General features: G+C 45.3%; 1 protein-coding gene across 1 annotated transcript in view; it reads right to left on the minus strand.

Moving 5' to 3' along the window:
• The window catches only part of Adgra3 (adhesion G protein-coupled receptor A3), a 103,094-nt gene extending 93,039 nt beyond the window's left edge, over positions 1 to 10,055 (minus strand). Inside the window, exon 1 of the mRNA XM_041643773.1 lies at positions 9,625 to 10,055. Within this exon, the coding sequence (XP_041499707.1) occupies positions 9,625 to 9,836 (212 nt within the window). The 5' untranslated portion in view covers positions 9,837 to 10,055. The remainder of the gene's footprint in view (positions 1 to 9,624) is intronic.
• Positions 10,056 to 17,007: the final 6,952 nt, after the last annotated feature.

Raw genomic sequence — 17,007 nt, forward strand, 5'->3', positions numbered from 1 at the left:
ATATGTTGTAGATACATAATAGATATAACACCCTACGTAATAACATAAATTATGGAATACATGGACATTAACAATGAATTGGCTCACAAATAGAATGGTGCTATTTTTAAGAATACAAACAGCATCATGAAGCATGAACTGTTGGAGAATGCAAATGTAAGAGCTAGAACATGACACCTCCGAAGCTCAGGGTACCTGAGGAAGGAGAACAGGATCACTGGGGAGAGCCTCGAAGCTCTCTTTACTAATCCCAAGGGTGCGTCCATCTATGCTTACTGAGGCACTCTCTGATATACTTTTCACTGTATTTTTCTATTTAATACTTACTGAAAATCATTTAAAAACAGATAAGAGCCGGGCGATGGTGGCGCACGCCTTTAATCCCAGCACTCGGGAGGCAGAGGCAGGCGGATCTCTGTGAGTTCGAGACCAGCCTGGTCTACAGAGCTAATTCCAGGACAGGCTCCAAAGCCACAGAGAAACCCTGTCTCGAAAAACCAAAAAAAAAAAAAAAAAAAAAAAACAGATAAGAATAACAGAAAGGACATCTTCACCACTGCCCTGTGATCTCTTTTCGCCCTTTTCATAAGAAGTCGGGGAAAAACTACGCAGTCAAGAAGGCTCTTTAAGTCTTATCTTGATGGGAAAGGAATCAGCTTACTTAGCCTCCCAATGAAGCACGCCTAAAGAAGGGAAACATTAACACCGGTGTTAGAGACCCTTCATTATCATTCCACGGAAAGGCTGCTCAGAGTTTCTTTCAGTTAAATCCAAGGGGGATTTAGACTGAAACACAGGCCAGCACTGGAGTCCTCTTAACTGTCCGTCCCTGCAGCAAGTAAGGTGCTCCTGACAGATGGAGCAGAGCAGCCCCGGACAGTAGTTTGGAAGGGGCCAGCCACACAGTGGGATTACACATCCCAGATGACAAATATCTTCGTATTGTGTGCTGATGGAATTCTCATATGTATCTGTACGTACGTGTGTCTGTATGTATACCAATAACACTCAACGCATGTCCGCGGGAGGGTAGGCAGTGGCATCTGGAAGGAAATATCCCAGGAACCTTCCATTCCCTCCAACACCATGCTTGGCCTCCTTGGAAAAACATCAGTCCGCAAACACAATTTCAACAAGTGGGCAGGGCAGCCCTTTCACATACAGAGCTAACAAGCTAAAGGTTTTTCTCCTCTGTGAGTTCAAGGGTAGCCTGGTCTACAAAGGGAGTGCCAGGACAGCTAGGAAGCAGGAGCTACAGAGAGACCCTGTCTCAAAAAAAAAAAAAAAAAAAAGCAAGCAAGCAAGAAAGAAAGAAAGAAAGAAAGAAATCTTGCTATGGTGATATTGTCACTGGATAAAACCCTAAACAAGATCAATAGAAGTTCTTAACAGACTGCCAGGGTAGTAATTCAGCCTTCCTTGGACAGAATCCATAATTCGGCAGACCTGCCATGTTCTACCCCCACACCTATGATGAACATTCTGGAAAAATATGACAAATGTAGAAATATTATGGAATTTAAACTTAAGAAGGCAAAAACATGGGAAGGAATACAAAGAAGAGCAGATGTAAGATTTGTGTTTTATTTAAATTTAAGAAGCAAGAACGCCAGCGCAGTGAGCTGATAAGACGCTAAGAACTGGCACAGGCCTGAGAGCTGAGCTGATCCACAGCCGAGCAAGCGAGTCTCCTGCTCTGTGGTCTCAGGCCATGTCCACGGCACACCTGCCAACGGTGAAGTCAGCCACACAAGGAGGTCTGCAGACGCCTCTCGCAGGCCAGCCAAAACAGCAAGGAAACATGCAACAGGAATGCCTCCTACTCTCTCTCCCCTCCCTCTTCTGAAGAAGTAACTTCTGCCTCTCTCTCCCCTGACACTCTCTCTGTCTCTCTCCTTTCCTTTTCCCCCTTCCCCCTTCCTTTTCCCCTTCATAATCCACTAAATAAACACTATACCCCCCCAAAAAAAACTATTAGAAAATGTTCAGAGAAGTTAACGATACCCGAATGACTCTTCCATACATTAAGTTATACTAAATAAAGCAAATTAAGAACTAAATTATCTCTCTTTTTTCTTTTATCAGACCAGTCATTTATCTCTTTTTTTTTTTTTTTTTTTTTTTTTTTAGAGCCTGAGGAAAATCCAAGTAAGATAAGAACCTTCCTGCTCCTGCTACCCAGGGTGTCCTCCTCCTTCCCCTCCTGTCTGCTGCAAGAGGCTACAAAGCCCATTTGAGCCGTGCCTCCCCCCACACAGGGAGTACTGTCCAGAGCCCAGAATTGGTTTGCCACGTCTTCTTCTCCGGCGGTGTTCTCTGCAGTGGGGATCGCAGTTTTCACACTGCTTGAATTCATCTAGAGACTCGTTGTTCACACTGTGGTCACTTTTGGAAGATTCCAGTGACTCATCTTCTTGACTCCTGCTCTGAGAAGGTTCACACATGGAAACTGGACCTTGAGTAATGCCGGGAACCAATCTCTAGTGTTAAATCTCGGGGAAACGAGTAAAGGGACCATGAGCAGGGACCCTTTCTGTTTTGCTGCCCGTCCAAAACCAAACACACAGCAGGCCCTCAAGGGCCGGTGGGACAAATGTTGGCAGTTGTCAGGCCTTTCAAGTCCACTCACTCATCTCCACAGCAGTCTCCAGCACCACCCTGCCCTCACCCACCAACCGAACAGGAAATCCAGAGTCAGACACCATGCCTGGCTCGGCAAACGATTCTTCTCCTTCTCCTGTGAACAAGGCCCCAGCCTGCAGCTCTCTAACTTTCCCAGCAATGTCTCTTGATTTCATCCCTCTTTTCTGCACCGAAAACAGCTCTTCCCCCTCTCCTCGCCTCTCCCCCTCCCATCTCCTCTCCCAGCTGCCCTCAATTTGTTTCTAAGCTCTTTCTTCCATCTTCCTTTGTTGCAGCAGAGGACAGCTGGTAGCCACAATTAACCCTTAAGGTTACCGGGATACCTTACAATGTGTTTTTAATCACAGGTGACATTGGAATCAATGAAAATCACTACTGTCTGGTGCCCCATCCCTGAAGAACTACATCCGAACACAGGCCTCTGGTCCAGGTATGGGAATATTTAATGCTCCTGGGTGATGGGTATAAAATTTTCAACAGCACACACCCATCAGACTTCAGGAAAGTGGAGACAACGCATGCCTTCTTCACCATACTTCACCACCGTGTGTGTGTGTGTGTGTGTGTGTGTGTGTGTGTGTGTGTGTGTGTGAATATCTGGTGTGAAAATCCTGGAGAGACTCCATGAATAATGACATGACTAAGTGCTCCAAGTTAGAGACACTTGGGGCCACAGTGAGGCTTTGTGCCCAGGAGATGGGCGAGAAAGAGAAGACAGCACAGTCATGGCCAATGGAAAAAATGAATCCATCACTGGGCCCCTCAGCAAAGTCCTGCCTAGACCTGTCTTATGACCCTCCCTTTGGGAACTCTTACTTCCTCTAACATATCTAAAGCCCATAAACCATCTCTGTAGTCTGCTCTGTCTCAGCAGAATGTGGGCATGGGGGAGGGCATGGGTTAACTGACATCCTGAGAATCTCTACCCTTGGGCACTGCCTGAGGTACTTCAGGAGTTCTTTTTATATTTTTTTATTTGTATATTGCTTCTTCTATCTCTTATTTGTTTTTTAAGCCCATCTTTACAGGCTCCTGGGGACAGATGCAGTGACAACACTGGAACAAACATCTCCAAACTTTCCCAGGTCCTTTGTGCCTGGACCTGGCATACCACCAAACCCACCAACTGCTCTCCTGTATTCCTGATGCTGAAGGACTCCAAGCAGGCAAGAAGAAACAAGATTTGGGGGTGGGGTTATGCAAAACGTTGACATCATATCAGACAAACTTAAGGGAGGCATTCAAGGACCAGAAATGCCTACTTCTGCCCCTCATTCTTCACTGTTCCTGTAAAGCAGTCCTTGTAGGAATGCAGGTCGCTATATAAGATCAAGTAGGCCGAGCGTAACTCTAGAGGCACCTACAACAGCCATTTCTGAATCATGGGTCCCACAGCTATGCATTACTGAGCCAGACCAAAATAAACAGATGCTCTCAGTTGCTGTAACAGTGCGAAAGTCTGGATTCACATCCTTCTTTCAACCTCCACGCTTCCTGATTTTCCACTGTTGGCTCCTGAATCTTTGTTGACAATATGCTTGCCAATAAAGAACACTTGCTGTGTGAGAGAGGTCTCTCCCGAATCCTTCCCTTCAAGGCTCTGTGCACAGCTATCCAGGATCACGGACAGTGTGGGACAGAACATATCGCAGTGCTCCAGGGTGTGGTTAGCCCAAACCAGGCCTTGGGAGTAGCAAGAAGGGACAGGAGGAAAAAGGAAGGAGAAAAAGGCAGAGAAGACAAAAACAAAGTGACCTAAGACCAAACCAAGAGTCAGTGAGCGAGGACTTCCCAGAAGCTGAGCCAGACTGTGGAGGACCCAAAACTTCCCAGAGACAGATGCCAAGCCAAGGATGAAAGTTAGAGAAAGCTAAGCACAAACACGGCTCCAGGGACAATGAGAGGCACAGAGTCTAGACAGAAAAACTACAGAGTAAAACGGACAGGACTCCCTCCTGCAGACCCCCTATGACTTTTCGCTAGGACAGACTCTGCCTAGCAAAGAGGCACACCCAGTGGATCAGAGCCACCATAACAGCAAGAAGACACCTGCAGGGAGAAACCATAAACTGTGCTGCATGTAGGGCAACCAGGCTGGAGGCAAGATCTTGAATTCAAAGACTGCAACCTTATCGGTGGCTACCTGGGATCACCGCGGGTTAACTAAAGGGGAGAGGGGCTGTTCCACAAAACATGCTCATTTTTGTGACTATACTTCCTGCCTAGCCTGCAACCTGCTACCCACGTGGAGCGGGAGCTACGGGCCGAATGCAACTGGAGAGAGCAAGCCTGCTGGTTGCTTCCTTCTGGATCTGAGTCCCATCATCAGACAGAACTGGACGGGAATCCACCCAGTGGCTTCCCTTTCTGAAAGGACTCTCCTTTCCCCATTCTTTCCACCTTCCCCCTCCAACCTCCTTCCTTCACCTATTTTCTGAGGACACAGAAGCAGTGGAGGAGACCCCCTCCCCGCACCTACAGCTGCCTGCCCTCTTGCTCCATTTGCCGGGCTACACCTTGTCTCTTACCACTCTGCTGCCAAATAAGCCACACTCCACTTACGCTCAGCTCCATCTCTCTCCCCTTCCATCGCACTTCTCCTCTTGGCCACTGTCTCCAATCCTATTCAGTGCGCTCCCAAATTCCCCACTTAAGACCAGCACACCCTCCTGCTTGCTTTCACCCCAACTCGTGCCTTGTCCGTATGCTGGTTCTATCTCCTCCAATCCCTACTGCCTTCAAGCCACCCAGCCTGGCGTCTTTCACTTGTGTTGTATGGACACTGTACTTGAAGGCTTTCAAACCTGGTCTGTCTGTGTATGGCCTCTGGGCACCTCATCACCAGGCAGCTTCTGCCACCACGAAATATAAACTGTTTTGGGCTCTCATGGTTAGTTTTCTCGTTGCTCCATCAGCCTCAGTGGTTCCTCCAGGAGGGTGGTCTCCTTTCCAATCTCCACTGGTTCCAACAGCCCCTAGTTTCTGCCCACGACTCCCTCCTCCTTCCCATCTCTTTCCCAACTACTCCAACAAGGCAGGTCCGTGAAATACAGGGTGTGTGAAAGCCAGTGTCCCCAATCAATCATATACCAATGACCCAACACAAGATGTCCCTTTCAAGAGGGCTGGGAACCAGTGTTTCTTCTTATGCCTAGCATGTTCTCTGTCTTCCAATCCAATCTTTCCCTTCCTTGAGGTCAAACTCAAGTCCTTACTTCTTCCAGGAAAGAAAAAAAATCTTCCCAGTGACTCCATGACTACCCAGAATTCTCCCTATTTCAAGTCTCCAAAAACATGGGGAAAGCCTGCAATGTGGGAATTACAGGCATTCTCTAATAGTACCTTAATGCCACCCATTCCTACCATCCTGTCCTTTCTCTCTAACAATAGTTAGGTACCAGAATACAAGACTTCTACTTCTTGTACCTTATACTGGGCCACACAGAGATGTCTAAATAATTACCAATTGACAGGAAATAAGCATGACGTTTTATATAATAAAATCTCAAACTCATAGACTATTTTCATTTACCAAACAATCTAAGAGAAAACTAGACTTCACGCCTAAGTGACAATCTCTGATCTATGTATTCTCCTAGAACCACTGTGATGGCAAATGTGGAAAGGCACGGCTAAACCTGCAAAACACTCAACCAATGAAGTTCTCAGAACTTTTAAAACAACATACTGAATATTTCATATACAACATAGGAAGGTAGTAAATAATGTTTCCTGCAAAACTATTAAATACAGGTAATTTTAGTTCAACTTATATGTAATACTCAGAAATGCAATTTAATTCCTTTACAAAGGCCTATAAGAGAGCCTGGGAATAAGCATGATCAAGTCAAAGATTTTTGCTCAACTTCTTTTAATAAATACAGCTCTGCAAAACCCTATCTCAAACAAACAAAAAATACAGCCCTGAAAATGAGAGCTGTTCACACACACACAGTTACAGCTACAGGGATGTCAAATTCCTCACCAAGCAGGAAACTAGCCTCTGTCTTTGTCCTCACAATCCAAACCAATGACATTTCCTCTCTGCGGCAACATGACAACTCTTGAAAACCTTTGGCCACACACGCTTGGGGCCTAGAAACTAAATCAGAGAGCTCATCTTCTTGTGGGCATCCAAGCAATGGGCATTTCCTCCTAACGTTCCATTGCCACCAACTGCACAGCATCATAACTGGGTACTGCCTTCTGGGAGTGCTGGCACGGTGAAGCACACTGACTCCAACCCCCTCTTTGGCTCTCTGTGTCAACTATTTTCTTCAGTGGTCTTCATTTTCCCAGGATTGGCTCAAGACCTTCAGAGCCTGGCTCACAGCGAGTACCAAGGCTGTGGCCTTCCTCTGGGTCATGTGTGCTAGATATGCATACAATAGTAAAACATTTTCCATACTGCTTGGAGGTTTACTCAGAAACTTTCCTCCAAATACCTATACATCCCTCAGGAAGAATGGTTGTTTGTTTCCGCAGTGATGAAAATCAGCCTCAGAATGCTGTGTGAGCTAGGCCCATGATGCTCAACCCCCGACCGACACCCCACCCCCGCTCTTATTTTTATTTCTATGCTGTAATGAGATACTTGGAGATTCTCCAAACAAAGATATCTGTCCAGGTCCTCACTAATTGCCGCTACCTTTGTAACTTTATTTGGAAAACAGGTCTTTGCAGGCATAATGAACTAAGGAACCCTGACATGAGATGATCTGAACTTAAAGTGAACCTTAAATTCAATCTCTGTATTCTCATTTTGAGAGAGAGAGAGAGAGAGAGAGAGAGCCATCTAAGGCACAAAGACACAAGGGAAGAGGGCCAGGTAAACGCAGATGGGGAGGCCAGAATTCTCCAGTCATAATCCGAAGGGCAACAGATGAAAAAAGAATCAAGGAAGTCTATCCTGAAATTTGTGAAGCTAGCATCTTGGTTTTGGGTTTTGGTCTCCTGAACTGAGGGAAAATAAGTTTATTGTTTCAAGGAGTCAGGTGTGTAGCATTCTATAGCAGCCTTAAGAAAGAAAAAAAAAAGGCGATCCTAACTCCCACATAACATCGTCCACCAAGCTGCAGCTCAAAGCAATGAGCATTGATCTTGAAAGATGGAGAGAAACATCTCAACTGCAGTGCAAGATTCTTGGACCAGGACCCAGACACCAAATCACTATGGGAACTTGGATCTGCCAGTTACCCACAGTTCTTTTGATAGCTTGCCTAGAAAAATAAAATAAGTAGCCTCCTAAGGCCTTCTCGCGGGCCTGAAATACCCTAACACGCTCAGCATCAGCCTAACCTATCTGTAATTACTTCCTCCTAGTCACCTAAGTTTATTCATTTTATTTTCATCTAAACAGTTTCAGACAGAAAAAAGGACCATAATGATATTTCAATGGCCTTACTACATTCATACAAATCTATTGTAATTTGGAATAGGCTAAAAAGTGACTTTCTACAATATCACCAATTTTTTTCAACAATTTACATGCAGTTGATCCATTTCAGAAAAACTGAACATAAAAGGAATCAAGCTGAGTGTTACTCACTGGCTAACATTTGAGGTTTTATCAAGTCACTGCTTAAGTCATAACATTCATGGTTTAAGTCATAACATGGGTACACAGCCACAAGTGACTTCTCCAAGACAGGGCCTTTCTCCACCAGTCTCAGACTGTAATCAAGGGTCCAACACTTTTCACTTCAAAGCATCTGGTCAAAAACTAAATGAATACAACTCCTGCCACTACCAAATGGCAAAGACAACAAGTCTTTGAGTCAATGAGAGTCCAACACAACAAAGTCTACTTTACCCATCTTTATAAACCGGGGTCAACAGAAACACACGCCATTTCTGGTGTTAAATGTCTCCTTATGGGAAAAAAGAAAAGAAGAGAAAAGAAAAGAGAAAGTAGGAGAGAGAGAATGAAAACGAGCCAACAAAGGAGTTGACGACGCTATTTGAAACCACCCCACCACATATCCTTCTGTTGAGCTGGGCTAAATTAAAAATATCACTTTTAAGTGGTTTCGTAGATCACACATGCCTCTGCCTTCATGTGTGCCTAGTGGCAGCCTTGGTTCTTTTTTAAGAAACCAACCAAAACAACACAGAGGAACACGAAGCCCGGGGACTCATATTTCAGTCTGACAAAATATCCATTTGAAACATTCTGACTTAAACTTTTCCAAACCAATTTTCATCTCTCACAGAAAACAGAATCTACAGTCATTGGGCCAACGCTTCAGCCAAATTGGCACAAAGAACGACGTTTCCAAGACTAAACTTTTTCCTTCCAGGTGGAAACCTACAGCGAAAACCCAAAAGTCCCTCCATCCTCTGGAGGGTCGAGAACTTTCAATCCCGAAGTTCCTGATTTTCCAGTGTGAGCTCTCAGCCTTGAGTATGGGGCTGAAATGGACTTGAACAACTTTATCTCGCATTTTTCAGACATTAGTAACTTTACTTCAGAAGTTGTTCTTAAAGAGCACTAAAGCTAAGGCAGAAAACTGCAAAGTCTCCGAATGGGTTTGGGGACCACAAACAGCCATCCTAAGCCCAAGTGTCCAGCAAGCTCCACCTCAGGTGCAACCTCATTTTCAAGAACACTTCTGAGCACACATGGTGTTTCCTGGAAGCCCCAAGCCAGGATGAATGAGCTTTAACTGCACCGACTTAGTGTTTATTTGCATCCTCACGTGGTACTCGGCAACTGGAGCGGCGCAAAAGCAGAGATGGCATGGGGCGCGCCCGGGAACCCCGAAAACTTTTCTTTGCAAAGTAGCCGAGGCGGTTGGTATGGCAAACGGCCACCCTGGTCCCCTACGCTAAGCTTAAGGGCTTTCCCAGAACCACCCCCTGCCTGCCGCTGCGCGCACACAAAGGAGCATGGATACAGGGGAGATCCCCCCCACCCCGAACCCGTTCGGCGCACCTCCCCACCCCCCCGCAAAGGGCCAGGGGGCGACCTGTGTTACTCACAGGGTGACCGTGCGGTTGGGCAGCGTGTCCGGGGGCAGGACCTGCGCGAGCTCCAGGCTGCTGCACACCACCTTGCCCTCGGCGCCGGCCGCCCTGCCGGTACCCCGGGCCCGACCGTCGTGCTTACAGCCCGCTGGCAGCGCCGCGACCCCGCGCTCTCCTCCCGTACACAGAAGGGCGAGCAGCGCCAGCGGCAGCAGCAGCGGCTCCATGCCGCTGGCCGGGCCTGCGAGCCGAGCGGCGTGGGGCACCGGCCTAGCGGGAGGCAGCGGGGTGAGCCGGGCCCGGCGGTGGCCCGATCCTCCCGGCGGCCCGAGGACCGATCCTGCTCCGCAACGACATGCTCCTTTGTCCGCGACTGCGCTCGCCCTCCGCGGAGACGCGGGGTCAGGGCCGCCCGGGCGCAGCTCGCTGCTCGACCCGCGGGAGCACCGCCTCCTCCCGACCGGCTCCTCCCCGCGGGGCCGCTCCACCCACACCAGCCCCGCGCGCTCCCCGAGCCGCGGGCGACCCGACCCCGACCCGGGCACGCCCCCAGGTCCTGGCCGGAACTCCTGCACTGGGCGGAAGAAAGTTCTAGACTAGTCCCAGTTCCAGCCGCCCTGCGGCTCTGCTCCACGTTTCCCGGCTCCGCCGCCTTTCAGACAAAGCCGCCCTGTGCGCCCCCAGAGCCCTAGCCCGAGGGGATGAAGTTCCTTCCTCCAACCTGAGGAGGAAAAAGCCTGAAACCGATCATTCAGAAGAAAGGCGATGTTGGAAAGTTTTATCTGCCCCTTTATCCGCCAGAGCAAAAAAACAGGTTTCTTTCCAATAAACTGAACTCGGAAGCTGTCCCTGGCCTGCAGCGCCAGGCTATGGTCCAGATGAGGATGCATGGGGACCTTTAGACTGAAATTTCTGAGGCCACACATAGCTCAGATGTTAACCAGTTGGCACAGTAGTGATGAAGCAGCCAAGAAGCTGAATTCATTATTCATGGCCGCGACCGCAGACCCCACCCTAACATTTGCAAGACCAAGGCTCACCTACCCTATCTTTAAATTTTATAGACACTATACAAGCCAACAAAATGAGTTTTAGTCTCCCTTGAGAAACAGACTTCCTTAACAACCAGGAAGGGCAACTTGGTATTCAGAAATCTCATGTACTTTGGAGTTCTACCCTGTAACATATAAGTCAGAGAACATGTTATCACACACAGCCCTTGGCCTGTGCATCCCTTGCTGACTTTGCTTCCTGTGCCTGCTCCACTCAACAACAGGAGTGCATGGCATGTGGATGGATGCCTGGACCCATTCAGTCTGTTCCTTCCGACAGAAGTGAACATTCCAGATGTTTGGTCTACATTGAGAGAATTGAAGGAAGAGGGTCTAAAGCACCCCCCCCAAAAAAAATATTTCCAAGATCATGTCCCAGAAATATTTATTTGGCTTTCTCAATACTAAATATCCTAAGTGTATTTGCCAGACACTTAGATAAGTGTGAAGAGTGCATCAGTTGACTCTTTATGAAGACTGAACTATCTAATATCTAAGCCCAATAGTGTCTAGAGTCTACTAAAACACTCAATGGCGAAAGAATTATTCTGGATCTGTGATGTGGGAGTCCCTCTGTGTATTGCTTGTATTGGTTAATGAATAAAGAAACTGCCTTGGCCTGATAGGACAGAATTTAGGTAGGCAGAGAAGACAGAACTGAATTCTGGGAAGAAGAAAGCAGAGTGAGAGGGCACACCATGGATCTGCGACCTGAGGTAGGTAGACGGGCTAAAACTTTTCTGGTAGGACACGACCTCGTGGTGATACACAGATTAATAGAAATAGGTTAAATCAAAATGTGAGTGTTAGCCAGGAAGAGGCTAGAGCTAATGGGGCAAGCAGTGATTTAATTCATACAATTTCTGTGTGGTTATTTCGGGGCTAAGCTAGCTGGGAGGTTGGAACAAACAAGCCGTCTCCTTACAACAGATCTGGAACTTGAAGTATGCCTGGGCAAAGAGAGCTCCAGACCTGGTGGTAGCTCTGTATGGCTACATAGACCTTGAACTTTATCTACCATTCTGTAGGAGAATTTATTTTTATTTCATTCTTACTAAACTCAACTTTAAACGCTACTACTCACGTGTTGAACAGCACAGATCTGCACCTACAATGGGTAGGAAAAGTAGGCTATTACAGCCACAATTAAGTAGCTTTAACGGTATAACTGACTTTAGACACAAATTGATATGCTCTATTAAGATGAGGTTGGTCATGTTTCTGTAGAACTTACTTGAAGATGACGATTCCCTAACAAAAATGACGTCAGCCATGTCATCATCACCTGTTCTCCCCATAAAGATAAAATCTTCTCATAATAATTTGGAAGCTTTTAATTGCCATGTTGCTGTTGATACAGCTATAGACAGGCCTGTGAACCTAGACTGTAAGAAGATTTTGATACCTATCACAGAGGTGAATGTGTTTGACTCTTCTGAGATGTACTTAGCATAAACCTTCAGTTTGGCATCTTCTTTGTACTTCACTACAGTTGAAAACATTAAAGTATGAAATCAACAGAAAAAGGGTTGTCACACATGACACCGTTGACTCCAAAGACAAACATGGAGGAAATGTTTTTTTTTTAATGTGGATATGATATATTCTTGCAAGGAAGTCATTCAGAGCATCTTTTAAAAATAGCTCATTTACTCATTCTGTCAAGGTATCTCTTTCATTGCTCTCCTCCCCTCTATCTCCCCCAGACTTTATTGACTCCCCAAGGGACGACTTACCCCATCTGAGGAATAGATGGGGGACAGGAAACACGAGGCAGGAGAAAAGGAGGGAGGTGGAACTGGGGTTGGTATGTAAATAATAACTCATCAAGCTGAGCAGTACTGGGGCACGCCTGCAATCCCAACACTTTGGAGGCAGAGGCAGGCAAATCTCTGTGAGTTTGAGGCCAGTGTAGTCTACAGAGTGAGTTCCAGGACACTCAAAGTTAAACAGAGAAACCCTGTCTCAAAATACCCAACAAACAAACAAAAACCTCATTTAAAAAAAATAGAAACTGGAGCAGGCTTTAGAAATTCCCAAAACCACCTAGCAGTGGTGGAGCATTCTGGAGGCTAAGGCAGGACGATCTCTGAGTTTGAAGCTAACCTGGTCTACAGAGAGTTCCAGGCAGCCAGGGCTACACAGAGAAACACTGTCTCAGGAGGAGGCTGGGTAAGAAAAGAACCAAAAAAGGAAGAAAGAGAGAGAGAGAGAGAGAGAGAGAGAAGTTCACAACACTAGACCTTGGAATGTGTAGAGCCTCTTGTTCTTTAGAAGCCCCAAGGACCTGGGGTAAGTTCTTCATGACTGCAGAGGTCTCAGAGGGTAACACGGTGTGAGCTTTATACAGTCTCTTGCCCCTCAGTCACACCAAAACCTAAACTTGAATTAAGCTACTGTCACCCTGAGAGCTTCTAGTCAGACAGGTCCAGTGACAGCTAATCCCGCCTCGGGCCTCAAGCACTGGCAACATTTGAAAATTGTAGGGTTTCATGGGCCCTTTCTGAGTTCTCACTGTGTCTGTGACTGTCCCGTTGTAGCAAGGCCTACAGAAACTGAGATATTGCTTGGTAACCATAGAAATACACACACCGTCCAGTATCACATTGACTGTTGCTTCAAGGGCGATATGTGGGCCACATTCCAACACTTCAGTTTTAGAGGAACTTGTTTTGTAAGGCTTGTGAGAGATATCAAAGATGCCTTGTTCTTGATTTAAAAAAAAAAAAAAACCCTACTCACTGTGTATGTCTGCATGGATATGTGTAATGAAACCGTTTATAATCTGTGTTCACAGATAATATGTCTACCTGAATCTATTACTAACAATTTCTTCTACATATCTGCCCTCTCTACCAGATGACAAGCTTCTAGAAGTTTTTCTTACTCCCGTTTTCAAATCCCTCTCTCCCATTTCTCTTCCCACAATTATGTGCCTCTAGAAGCTGGATTGTTCAGATCCAGTCGAGGAGATTCTGTTGATTTAGGTCAACTTGGAACCGTGGTTTCCTTTTGTATGCATTTTGCCTTTGTGCATGTTAGCTCTCGCTGCTATAGTTTCAGCCCCACGATGCTCCCTATTTACTGTCTATGGATTTCACTCGAGGTTGCTGCCAAAAAGCCAATGTCAAGCTTTTCAGGCAAATCACTTATCCAGCCATCCTCGCTACAAAGGATAGCATGTGACCTATCAAAAGGAATCAACGATTATGTTGTTCTATATGGTATATAAATTTAAGTTTGCAAAATTTAAGCTAAAAGTTTGACAAGGTTTTAACCAAAAATTCTATTTCCTAGTTCCTCAGGCCAGTATTTCGTAGTGACTTAACACTGATGAGTACCACTGTGGAGTGTGCAGACCTTATAGTAGTTCCAGAAACTTCTTTGTGTTTTTATTTAAAAAGAGGTTAGAGGCTGAAAAGATGGCTCATGGGTTAAGAACAGTGGCTGCTATTCCAGAGGACTGTGGCCTGATTCCCAGAACACACATGGAGCTTCACAACTATATGGAATCCCAATCACAGGGGCTCTAACGCCCCCTTCTGGTTACCTTAGGCACTGCATGCAGGCAAAATACCCATACATATAATAAATAAATGAATAAATACACTTAAAAATAAAAATACAGAATATTAGAAGGCTAATAAGTAGTCTCAAAATGTCAGCTGTATGCATTTGTTAAGTGGTGGGGGAGAGAAGGAGAGAAAAGGAAGCTAATAATTCATCTTTCTCCCACGACTTCCATTTTCCCGCTTCTGGACATGGTCTTATGAGAACATGCTACCTCAACATGAAACATGTGTTTTATGATCAGACAAAAAAAAAACTCAAGGCAAACTGCAAAATCATAGAAGAATGTTGAAGGACAGAAGGCATCCAGCTCACTGAGACCGTGGTTGAACTGTCAATCAAACCTCTGGACTTCTTTCTCTCAATGGTGAGTATCCTCGAGTTTACATCGCCACTGTTAGTACTTCCTACTGCCTAGGGCGTTCCAGCACACTGAAGGAACTCAGAAGCATTTGTTAATTCACATCATTTAAATTTTACTCATTTTTATGTTTCACGCATCTGCTGCTATTGCTCAACCACATTGGCTAGAGCATAAGTTTGATTGAGTTAAGCATTTTGCATGGCCGGGCACAAATTCCCAGGTCATGTCAGCTAACATGAGATGACTAAAGTTCACGCTCCTAGGGTCAGATGGAAATGTGTGATATCATGGTCAAATTTACAGCAGGAAGGAACAGCAGTGCTCAGCACTTGAAGCGTCTCTCTAACACCCTTAGTCAGCCTCGCTAATAAACAGACATTCTCAGTTTCTTTTTGTGTCCTTGAACGTTTGTCTGTTAATTGTGACAGCTGTGGTTTTTTATTTTTAGTATTTTCATAACACGCTAGAATGTGTGCTTGGTCATTACCCGGGACCCAGCTGGATCAGTAGCACTATCTCAGATATCCTGCCGCCTTTGGCCCCTGCTCTGGCTCACCTGTTGGGAGACACAGTGACCTTCGGCAGGTCACTATTACTTACCTTTAGGAATGAGTGCTTAAACAGGCACAGGGTTTAAAATCTGATTTTTGTCCTGATGAGCCATGAATTCATTGCTTACGTGCAGCAGCCAGACTCATTGGAGTGTATCTTTGTGACAGCAAAATACTCTCTTTGGGTGACCAAATATTTTTCTGAAATGATATTTTCCTTCCCCACTGCAGTGTAGTTATTATCAGTTATAAATACAAAAGGGAAATATGAGGGAAAATTTAAGCAGCTCCACCATATGAGGAATTACTTTGATAGAACAGCAGTTACCATGAGTTTTTTATGGCCAGATAGGCTAGCACCATTCATGGGCCCAAAAGGCTCATTTTTTACTCATATCTCATGGTTGTTTCATATTTAAAAACACAAGACAGTATGATGAGATTTTTCAGCAGTGTCTTAGTTAGGGTGGTGAAAACATAGCATGACCACTTCAATTCTTATGAAGAAAAAATTAAACTGGGGCTGGGAAACAAAGCTGAGGATAGGCAGACATGGTGCTGGGGAAGGAGCTGAGAATTCTATGTCTAGATGCACAGGCACCAGGAAGAGAACTGAGATGCGCTTCCTCAAACAACTCAACACCTACTCCAACAAGGCCACACTTCCTAAAGTGCCACTCCCTGTTTCTATGGGGCCCATTTCTATTCAAACCACCACAAGCAGTTAAGAGCACTTCCAAAAGATGGGAGTTCAGTTGCCAGCACCGACATCAAGGAACAAAGATCCTCTCAAACTCTCATCCAGAGATTGTGTCACCCTCTTCTGGATTCTGCAAGCATCTGCATGCACATATGATGTAGAACAATGTTTTTGTACACTGTAAACATTGGTTAATAAAGACCTGGCTGGTCAATGACTACCATGTGGTAGAACATAGATAAAAATATAGGTTAATTTAAGTTGTAAAAGTTAGTTAGTAACAAGGCTAAGCTATCAGCTGAACATTTATAATTAATATTAAGTCTCTGGTTATTTGGGAGCTGTTGGCAGAACAGAGCTGACCCGTGATTCCGACGAAAACCTCGGCCTACTGTATGCCTACATACACATTTCTTACATGCACATACAAAGATAAAAAAACCAAAGAATTGGAAAAAAAAAACAAAGGGCCACAAATTGAAAAAGAATCACTATATCTCAATATTAAGTTACAATATCATAGACACTGTCTGGATTAACTCCTGTGTTTGTACCTCTGTCTTTGAACTCTGACACATCAATGTCCCCCACTGATGAGTGTGACTTTAAGGCTCAGGTCGAGATCAAAGAGCAAAATGAGCTAACAGATACAAGATACTAAGGACCACTTGCTCTTCTGGACAGATGGGGGCAGTGATTACTGACCATAGTTACAGCCAGACCAAAATCCAGTAATGTGTGCATGTGCTTTTTGAGTACACCACATGTGTGTCCAGACTAGATGGTTATATTAGAAGTCACTGGTCAAGTCAATAAGTACTGAGAGCTTCAAATGCCCGTTGTACGTTCAGCGGACCATGAATAGTGGGCGTCTCCTGGGCCTTCCCATTCATTTTTGTGTATAAATACTTTTCTCTTACATTCTATCACTTTTATCTGCTTACAACACCTACTTTACTTTCCCAGGTCTGCCAACTCTCACATCTACTTGCTCATAGACTTAATGTTTTTCTCTCTCTCAAGTCTCCCACATTTTTTCTTTTCTAGAATATAAGTAAATATCCTCAAATATTACTCAAAATACATAACAGACAGTACAACATAGAATGATAGTCGACTACAGAAATACCATGGCTTTTCCAAAGCAGTATTTCCTGCATG

The sequence above is a fragment of the Microtus oregoni genome, unplaced genomic scaffold (assembly GCF_018167655.1).
Source record: "Microtus oregoni isolate MIOR12 unplaced genomic scaffold, Mior012 000090F_ref0000504, whole genome shotgun sequence".
Taxonomy (NCBI): domain Eukaryota; kingdom Metazoa; phylum Chordata; class Mammalia; order Rodentia; family Cricetidae; genus Microtus; species Microtus oregoni.